Raw genomic sequence first — 10,340 nt, forward strand, 5'->3', positions numbered from 1 at the left:
GCGCCCATTGGAGCAGACCAGCGGGGCATCACAGGCACGTGAAACTTCTCAGGAGTTCTGATTGGTAACGCTAGTAATGACGTCAACACGTCCCTACGGAGGAACGCCCTGGATCACGTGATCTCTTTCTCTACTTTCGATTGGTTTGATTCTGGAGGGTGACGCTTGGAGCCGGCTCGGAAGAGTAATCCGACTGGTTATCGAGACCGCTGAGGGGGCGGGACTTCGAGGTCAGGATGGGAGGGGAGAAGGGACAAACGGAAAGGAAACAGGGTGGTGCTTCCGCCTAGCAACGCGAGTGTTGCGGGCGTCGTTAAGGAGGGGAAGCCGCCGGTTCCGGACATGGCGGAGCGAGCGCTGGGGGTGCGGGGCCGCGGCGCCCGGATCAGGTACAGGCCCGGGGGCGAGAGGGCAGGCAGGGTGGACGAGGCTGGGGTGACTCCGCCATGGGGAAGGGCGGTAGGAAGCAGCAGGGCGTGATCCCCCTGAGGGAGGAGCGAGGAACCCCAGGGATGTGACCCCTGCGGGGCAGGGGGAAGAAGGACCCCGGAGGGAAGTGTAACCCATCCCGCAGGAGCAGGTAGGAACCCCCAAGGGGTGATCCCCTGAAGGAGGGGGGAGGAACCCAGGGGAGTGTCCTTGCCTAGGTGTTACCCACTCCCGGGTGTGTGTGAGACATGGACCTCCCAAAGGAAGGGGGCATGAACTTAGGGGAGCGCTTCCAGGAGGCAGGGGGTATTGGCCCCCTGGAATGACCCCCAGAGGGGTGGGGTATGAATCCCCAATTAAAATGTGCATGATATGAGCCCCAGGGCTCTCCTGCTTTATTATAATACTTTGCCCTTCTCTAGCTCCTTCCAGCCAAGGTGCCCAGCTCACACCCATCACCATGAGGTAGGAAAGTACAAGTCCTAGGTACAGATGATGAAGGTAGTGCAGAGAGGAAAGGTGATTTGGCCAAGATCACACAGCAGCTCAGTGGCATGGCAGGCATTGACTCTAGGAGTCTGGGTTTCCCATCCTCGGTTTTGAGGCTTACACACATTATACTGTAGAAATGGGAGGATTAACTTTACCATATTCACACTTTTTTGAGGAATTAGTGAAAATTGACCAGCAGTGATTGTTTCCAGCAACAGGTAAGCAGCATCGCTTCCCGGCAAGAGACAGCAGAGAACATACAATAAATGCACTGTGAAATAGTCAATCTCTTGTAAAAAGAAATAAATAGTTCTGCAGAATTTCTGTTCATTTATGAGAACAAAAATAAGCTAAAGAGAAAGATAGTTTAATAACAAGCAGGGTTCCTTCTAGGGTTTGCAATCCAGCCCGATAGACCAATGGTGTGTTAACGCCCATGTCCCAATTCCTGCAGCACTGGAAAAGACAGTTAATATCTAGTGACCAAAGGGAATGTTTCAGAGGAATGAAAAAATCCCTAACACAGCACCTGCTGATCAGCTCATACCTGTAAGCTTGAAAGTCTTCATAATATTTATTTTAGTTTGTATCACTAGAGGTGCTATTCCTATTTATGTGCACTGTAACAACACTTTTTAAAGTGTATCCTGGCTAAAACAGCAGAAATGATAATTGAGTGGCACAGATCAACACTAGCAGCCTTTGGAATGAGTGAAAGTATTTACAGAGTATAGACATTAAGACAATGAAGGAAAACAAACGTTTTATGTTCAGAGTGATCTGGAGTCTGCTCTCAGATAACCAGCTTTTCACCATTTCAACTCCATTGACTTAAATGAAGTTCCAAGTAATTTACATTGGTATAAGTTAGAGGAAGCAATTCAGGTCTGTTTCTGTCTTTTGATTTCCACAATAACCACCTACTTCAGAGCTGAGATACCACTGGAGCCTGCCATTGCCAGAGCCTGTGTTAAACATAGTTCACATCTAAATATAGACTACTATGCATATTTAGACTACAGTGGACACTTCCCACCAGTTTCAAGAGTAACACAAACACCCACACAACCTGTTATTAAATTTAATAAAAACAGTCAACACTAAAATGTTTTGTTTTTTCTTTAAAGAGAGAAGCCAAACAAATTCCTTAGCAGCACCCAGAAAACTACTACTACTCACCATCTGAGCCTCAAAGGACCGGAAAAGAGCCAGACACTACATAGCAACTGGGAAGGAACTTCATTATTTAAAAAACAAACTGGTAGGATATAATATAAATCATGATAAAGTCACCGCTTTGACAGCGGATGCTCTCTTTTTATGTAGTAGATCTTATCATTTGGAAAAGACTCTGGGCCCTATTCAGGTTTTAAGTTAGTGTAAATCAGGAATAAGTGCTTTGAAGCCAATGGAGCCAACCATTGTGAATGAGATCAGGATAAGGACCACTTTATTTAACTATAGCAGACTCATGTTCAAAGGATTTTTATCATAATCATACAAAATATAGATCTTTTTAATCCAAAATGAGAGCAAATATATTTTACCAAAGGATTTAAAAATTGCATTAAGTGTTAACTCACTTAATGTTTTTTGTATTTTGCATCTAGGAGAATGGTGGTGGTTTTTTACAGGAAGGAGAGGTGTGGATAGTGGTCTAAATATCAGAACTGACAAACCTAGATTCTCTAGGTCAGACTCAAACTTGGCTATATTTCATTGGTGCTGTATGTGTATAGGACCTGACTCTGCAAATGCTGACTACTGGACCTAATGCTTGCTACTATAAGTACTCCCATGGAGATCATGGCACCACTCACAGTAGTAAATGCTATAGTCAGTAGCTAGTGTTTGCATGATTTGTCCCAGAGCATATGAAGTGCTTTGAGATCCTTTGGAATGCAAATCCCTAAGAGATGTAAAATTATTGGGCCATATTCTCTGCTACTATTATTATGATAGAGATTGTACTTTAAAATGAGAATAATCCCAAACTACCAATAGTTATCCTCAAAATAACTACATCTCATCCAGATTTTTCTATGGTCAGTTCTTATATATCCAATACTAATCCCTGACTGGCTTATTTACAACACGTTGTATAATATCCACCCCTTAAGGGTAGAGCTGTGTGCCATAATACTTATAACATACAGAACAATTCTTCTATCCCTGTGGGGCTGTGAAGCTTAATTTGTAAAGTGCATTGAGATCCTTTGAGAGAAGTACCTCTATGATCAGTTATTTCTGCATTGTGCTAACAGTAGATACTGATAATGTAGAGCAGTCTACAAGTATAGTTAATAACGTTTCCTAAATAAATGCATTTTTTCCCACCTAGAAACTAGCTTGTCCCCATATATAGAGAAGAGTCCCAGCATTGATGACTTAGAAGAAAGTTTGCGGAAACTTAAAGTTCAGGTGGACAGCTTGGCCTCAAGTCTGAGTTTTGACCCTCATCAAGATTATGCCATAGACTCTGGCACTACAGTCAACTTGAGCACCTTTAATTCTGCATGGCCAAGAGTTCATAATGGGACCTATGCAGAGGCAGACATCCGAGATTCACCAAAGCCATCTGCAGAGTCCGAGTGGTTTCTGAACCCAAGACGTCTAGTCAAACCGCTGGGAGAGTATCCAGCACTAACAAGCTTGGGCCTTCCGACATTCTCCACATCACCCATCAACCGTGTGCCAGGGCTCCTGGGGAGTGAGATTGCAAGTCAGAACTATGTGCCGTCACTGGATCTTGCACATACAGAGTCTTTCCCAGTGAAGCTTGGTGCTCCTCATGTGATTGGAGTCAGGTCATTGTTGCCCCCTAAAATCCCAGTGCAGGATCACTCTCCTGAAAGGTCCCTCTCCCTTGATCGTTCTGGGACCAACCGATCCCGTTCATTCTCTCCGGCTCCCAAAAGAACCCGGTGGCTAAGATCTCGCTCACAGTCGCCTAGACCCATCTGGAGACCAAATTCTGCTAAGGCAAATGCCTGTGCCCAGCCTCCACCACACTTTGGCAGGTCTAGGTACAGCAGAAAGAAAACAGCTTCAACCAGACAATCACGATCCAGAATATACAAACCAGGAGCCCTGGCTGCCAGGTCCTGTACTCCAGCCAGGATGAATACAAGGGGACCACTGAGCTATTCCTGGAGCCCTTACACTCTGCCCTCCACTGCTGTATCCTCACCAACGGCTCAGGAGATTAATGAACGGTAAGAAAAAGCTTGTGCGGAGATTCAAGCTTTCCATGAGTTCTTCCTGGCAGTGCGAGTCCAGAACATGTTACTAGATAACTATTAGATGTAACCTGGGACCACATTACACACTGGTTTGTCCAAATAGTGTAACACACGCAAGAAAGTACATTATATTCCCAGGCTACATTGTAATTTGGTTTTTAATTTGTTACTTTAGGGCTTGATCCAAAGCCGCTGGGAGTCTTTCCATTTGATTTAAAATGGATTTTGAATCAGTCCAAGGAGCGTGTAATTTAAAACGAACCAACCAACCCAAAGTCAGAATTTTACAGTAGCTTTTAATGTAGCATCACCTCTGTAGCCTGTAGAGAGGTTGGGGCAAAGTATTTGTGTCTGACAGAATGTGTGCGTTCTGAGTGCCTTAATTACTGTTTAGGGCTAGTTTTGACTCCATTGGGAGTTTTGTTACTCCTGTAGTGATGAAATTGGTGATGTTTAGAAGTATCAGGGCAGGTCTAGGCTACCCACAGGATTGGTGGGTAATGATTGATCTTTCAGGTGTCAATTTATCACATGGGGGGAGGGATAGCTCAGTGGTTTGAGCATTGGCCTGCTAAACCCAAGGTTGTGAGTTCAATCTTTGAGGGGGCCATTTAGGGATCTGGGGCAAAAATCTGGGGCTTGGTCCTGCTTTGAGCAGGGGGTTGGATTAGATCCCTCCTGAGGGTCCCTTCCAGTCCTGATATTCTATGATTTAAAGTGAATTTACGAATGTTGTATTATACCACTGCAGGTTCAGCTCTTGTGGCTACAATTACAAGCTCAAAAGAGCAAAAGTCACCTCTTCTACTTGCTTCAGATTTAGAGCCTCTAGGTACACATAGAGGCCACACAGACATTCCCAAGTACAAGGGCTCGTCTGTTTTACAAGTTTTCTTAAAGTTACAGTTAGTTATCATTACCCATGTATATAAAAATTCTATAAAGACCTATGCACAAGTTAGAAATATAGTCATACTCACATCCTTAATGATATTCTTAGGGTCTGATGGATGTCTTACCAATTGATCATCAGTAGAGGGATGGTTCTTGATGCAGTTTTCCTGTGGGGAACTCATTTTACCCAGTCTGGGAGCCCTCTGATTCTCACTACACCTACACTCTGTGCATGTGGATGAAGGTGTCCACTCTCTTTTTCCTTATTTGTAGTATCCCTCAAGAATATTGGGGTCCCTCATTCTTCATATGTTGTTTGTAGTTCCTTTTATTCCCATTAGCAGTGATGCACATAGTGCACCCTGTAATTAGGGCCTGTGTTAGAACAATGTGACTACTGGGTATTGTGTAGTAAAAAATTACTCTTAAGGTTAAGTTTTCATACCACCACCCATTGGTACATCTTTTCCCATAATCTTGTGGCATAGGGTCATTCTTTGGTCACTTACCTATGTCAAGCATTTTTTAAGCCTGTGGCCTAGTATGGCTAAGCTGACATCTTCCAGACAGCAGCCTGTGGGCCTTGCGTGTCAGTCCTACTGTCACCAATGTCACTGGAGGTGCTAATTGTTGTTTTAAGAGAAGCAGTTAATGGATGATTACCTACATTATATGGCAGCCATTCTCTCATGATGTCTTGTGCTTTAGAGCTGTATTAGTACATAAAAACCCTACAGTATGTGTGAGTCAAGCTTGCTTTATACACAATAGGCTTACACAAAACCCTGGAAATGAAAAGTTAAAGCTTCTAACATTTTTTACTTCTTCACTGAGAGACACACCTCCCTGCTAGAATAAACAGCATGGAACACAACACACCTTTAACTCTGTCCCAGTAGGGATGTCAGTCTTCCAGCACTCCCTTCCTCAACCTCCCCTTCACCGTAAACAGCCGGATGTCCCCTACCCCTGTATCTGGAAAATCACACGTGTTTGGGAGTAAGGGGAGCTGGAACGGTCCAGTGACTTTTGGATCCCTAGCTTGAGCCACCTTAAAGGGGCCAGATTTTCAGAAAATATTGAGCACCTGTCCTTTGAAAATCCATTTGGGCACTCAAAAATTGTAGCAACTAAACTTACTAGTCACTTTGGGCCACAGTTTGTAAAATGCTTTGAATTCCCTAGCTAAGAGATTTTATAGAAATGCAAGGGCTTGTTCTTGTTGATCGATCAGGTTTTTGCAGACTCTTGCAGAAGGTGCTGTTGGGAGGTCCCTGATAGAAATGTCCCCGTATCAGAAGGAGCTGGCTCGTCTCAGGCTGGAGCGTCTGCGTGTGGAGGAGGAATGGTTATTAGAACTAAAGAGGCAGCAAGAATTGGAGCGAACTCGGGGTCCAAAACCAAAGTGGTAAGTGAAAATCCTCAACCTTGTGGGTAGCCCAAGTGGCCAGGCTGCACGCTGGGTTTCTCCAAACGAGAAAGGGTGCTTGGATCCAGGTCAGCTTAAAACTCCTTGGCTGCTACTACAAATACAGTCTGGTGGAGAAATAACTTCGCAATTCACTATAGTGCATCCAAAATGCTTCACTCTGTCACCAAAAATCAAGCCAATCGCCTCAGGACTAAGGTTTTAAACTTTGACCTCTGCAGGGCCCAGTACTCTGAGCCAAAATGGATCTGTGCATGCACACAGATTTTGTGGGTGCAGATTGGTGCTGGGTTCTGAAAATATAGGAGCAGCTATTCAACCAGCAGAGGGAGCACAAGCTAACAAACCTGTGAATCTGAAGCACTGATGATGCTAACAGTCATGGAAGTAGCCATCTCCTTCTATGCTCTGAGAAATAGCAGGAGGTGAGGGGGGTCATGGAAGGAGGAAATCAATATGCTAAAGAGTAAAGTCCCATCTTGGTGTCTGTAAAGCAGGAGAAAGTGAATTGTTTTTAATATAAGGGAAGATACTCCAGTATCTCAGCCATGAGGGCCTTATAGGTACCTGGATAGATAGTGAAAGGTATTTTATTATTGAGCCTTTTAAAGAGTTTCCTAGAGTGAGGGTCACTTGGTCCTGCATGTCAGTTAACAACTTGTGTCCTGTCTTTCATGAGGGTTCTAGAACATCCTTCTAAATTGGGCCCCACCCAAGGCAGGGTTGTAGCACATTAAGGCTGCTTGTAGACGTAATAAACTTCCTTTAACCCACTGTCACGTACGGCTCTGTCTGATCACCAGCTGGGATGATGCCACAGAGTACCTTATGCATCACACCAGGAAGTCTTAGGGCATCCAGGAGAGAAAGGTAGGGCGCTGGAGAGGCAAGATTCTCTGCACACAGATATTTGGGGTTAGGCATGAGAAAGGTTTGTGTGTTGCGTGGAGAGTCACAAATACAGAGGTAATGCTACTTTTTCATGACTTCCACACCGGCTCAGCTGAGATCAGAGCTTGGAAGATTTGGGGATAGAAGGACGAGTCCAGAGGAGAAGGCATGTTTGGGACAGAACCATTTATGTGGTGCCTGCCCCCTGTGGCTTTTATGATTATTCCCTTCTCAGAGTCCTTCCAGTACTGCTGCTTTTCTTTTCTAGGTATGAGATGAAAAACTCCCAGTTTCATTATGAAGCCCACAAGAATAATGAGTTGCTGAGGAACAGCCAGGACTTGCAGTCTGTATATAACTATAGGCAGGAACTGGCATCAATGTCCAAGGAATTCCAACAGCATTTGAAACCTGCTCACCTGCACTCTCTCTAGTAATAACAAAATTGCCTGGGAAGAGCTCTAACTAACCTGTGCTGGTAGGAGATGCAATCAGAGACTCCAGCCTGTGAATTCTGGGAGGCCTTTGTGCTGTGCTTAATGAAGAGGAAACAAGATGGTGGAGAGGGGAATTCTTTAGACCCACTAGCCTATGGGCCAGTTCCACTCCAGTGCATCTTCACTGCCTTCAGTGCTGAAGTTAGTCAGTTATTATTTACAGTAATAAGCCAAATCATTAATGCTATTATTCACCTCTGTGCCAAGAGCCAGCAGAAAAGCTACATGCTGGCCTTCCGCACGGGGGAATTTTACCTTATGAGGAACTATCCCTAATCAACTTATTTGCAGTATAAAAGAGCCTTTTACTGAAGTGGAGGGGAAAGGATTGAGGCAAGGGGAAAGTTAAGGGAACAAATCTATGGAAAGATTATAATGAGGACCTCAGAAACAGCCCTAAAGCCCTATTTGTCAGATCCTGCAGCTTGAAATGATAAATTCAGATTTATGGCATTGATGGGGTTGGACACATTGATAAATAGCATCATGGCATTTGTTCAGCCTTTCCACTTATGGTGTCCTTTCTTTTCAACACTTGCTTCCATCAAAGTGCAGTTTGAGTGACTCCTTGCTCCTTTTTGCAGTTTCCTTCATTTTTTCTTTAATCCCTTCTGTAGTTAGCTGCTGGCAAGTAGAGCATTCTAAAAGCAGCAAGCTGCCCAGGTTCAGCTGCAAACAAAAACCACAGGAGTTCCTGCAGCTATTTACAGATGTTCTGTGCTGCATGATCCCAGGGTGCAATGCAGACCGTTCTGGAAGCCAAAACAATGGCAGGTTGGTTTGTTTTAAAGATTTTAGCCTGCAGTGTCCATTATTTCCACAGTTTACAAGCAAATAGCCCAGGGACGATCCATCTCTGTTCCCTAAACAATATAACGAATTCTGCTTCAACAAATTTCTAATTCACATTTTAAATTTTCCAGCAGAGGCCTCAGAATATATTGATTGTTTTAATAAAACTCTGTTACCAGTGATCATTGCTAGCAATCACAGGGGGGCTTTGGTAGGGCTTGGTGTGGAGCACTTCAGCTATCCAGCACAGATAATCTATTTACTACACTGAAGTCAAAATATTCTGAACTATTACAGAGGGGAGCTGGGAATAGGGACTAGTTTCACAAGCGCAGAAGGACTCGAATAAAGAAAATAAAGAATGTCCTCACTCATTTTGGTCTGACATAAATAAATTGGCTAATCCTCTACTGGAGATATCAATAATAGCTATTGTTTACCTCTCCTGGGGAAGCAACTCTTTTAACTTGCCAGTGGAACACTGGGAAAGTGACAGAACTATTGAGAATACTGTTACTTTGTTAAAATCCATTCCTGTTCATTTACAACTGCATGATCTGCCCTGTATAGTACAGAAAGGTACCATGTTAGGCGACAGATCACATCCCTTTTCCCTAGATAAATGGAAATGTTTCCAATTAAATTTACTTTTCACTGTTTATCCTGGTTTAATTTGGGATTTCTGTTGGGGCATGAAGCTATCCCTGTCAGTTTCACTTTCTGCTTCTCATGCATTAGCACAACAGCTGCTGTGCTTGGTTGGTAAATATCCCTGGGAGGCTGGAGTTTAAAAAATAAAACTTTAACTGAACTAAAACTCCAAACAATTGTATTAGGTTTCATTAACCTCTCCCCCTCCTCCACTAAATCGCCCCTTCCCTCAGAACACAAAACCTAAACACTGGGCCACGCCCTCTAGCCTCTCAGAGCCTGTAACAATCACTCTAGAAAGCAAACATCTTTACCTGGTAGGCTGCATAGTCCAGTGGCTAGAACGCAGCACTAGACATCAAGAGAGTTTGTTTCTTTTCCCAGGTCTGCCACCGACTGGCTATGTGAATAGGGGTATGTCATTGTGCCTGTCTTGACAAATAAGGAAACTGAGGTTCAATATGGGTAATGATACTAACCCTCCTTTGTAAAGTGCTTTGAGATCTGTGGATAAAGAGGACTATATAAGCCGTAGGTTTTATTGCCACGTGGTTAGGTGATGGATTTGTCGCTTGGAATTTAAGCTCTAGGGATTCATACTGTACATATATAAGATTTTCTGACTTCAAGATGGGTGAAATCTTGGGCCCCAATGAAGTGAGTGGCAAACTCTTGTGACTTCAGTGAAGCCAGGATTTCACCCTGTGTGTTTTGGTAGCACGAGAAAATGATCATTGTTAGCGTATTCTCCATAGTACACATTGGCCAACTTTTTCTAACCCCTCTAGATGCCTAAATAGGGATTTTGGAGCTTAACTTTAGGCATCTGTGTTTGAAAATGTGGCTCATTACATCTTTGTTTGGAAGTGGTTCTCTCTCATCTCACTAGCTCGTAAGCCTGTTCTTCCCTTTCAAGTGATCATTGTTTTCTCGTGGGATGACTGTTTTGTAGAAAATCTGTGTAAATGAGAAATGTGAATGATTAATAAAATATTGCAGATTCTACCTCATGAATAGCCAATA

At 43.7% G+C, this 10,340-nt stretch overlaps 1 protein-coding gene across 1 annotated transcript; it reads left to right on the forward strand.

Annotated features, from left to right (window-relative positions):
- The first annotated feature begins 269 nt into the window (after positions 1 to 269).
- Positions 270 to 10,340, forward strand: LOC116824619 (uncharacterized). The gene is made up of 5 exons (XM_032780027.2): positions 270 to 389; positions 2,049 to 2,182; positions 3,263 to 4,136; positions 6,292 to 6,465; positions 7,646 to 10,340. The coding sequence occupies exons 1-5, from the start codon at positions 343 to 345 to the stop codon at positions 7,809 to 7,811; spliced, it is 1,395 nt and encodes a 464-aa protein (XP_032635918.1). The 5' UTR covers positions 270 to 342; the 3' UTR covers positions 7,812 to 10,340.

The sequence above is a fragment of the Chelonoidis abingdonii genome, chromosome 23, assembly GCF_003597395.2.
Source record: "Chelonoidis abingdonii isolate Lonesome George chromosome 23, CheloAbing_2.0, whole genome shotgun sequence".
Classification (NCBI taxonomy): Eukaryota; Metazoa; Chordata; order Testudines; family Testudinidae; genus Chelonoidis; species Chelonoidis abingdonii.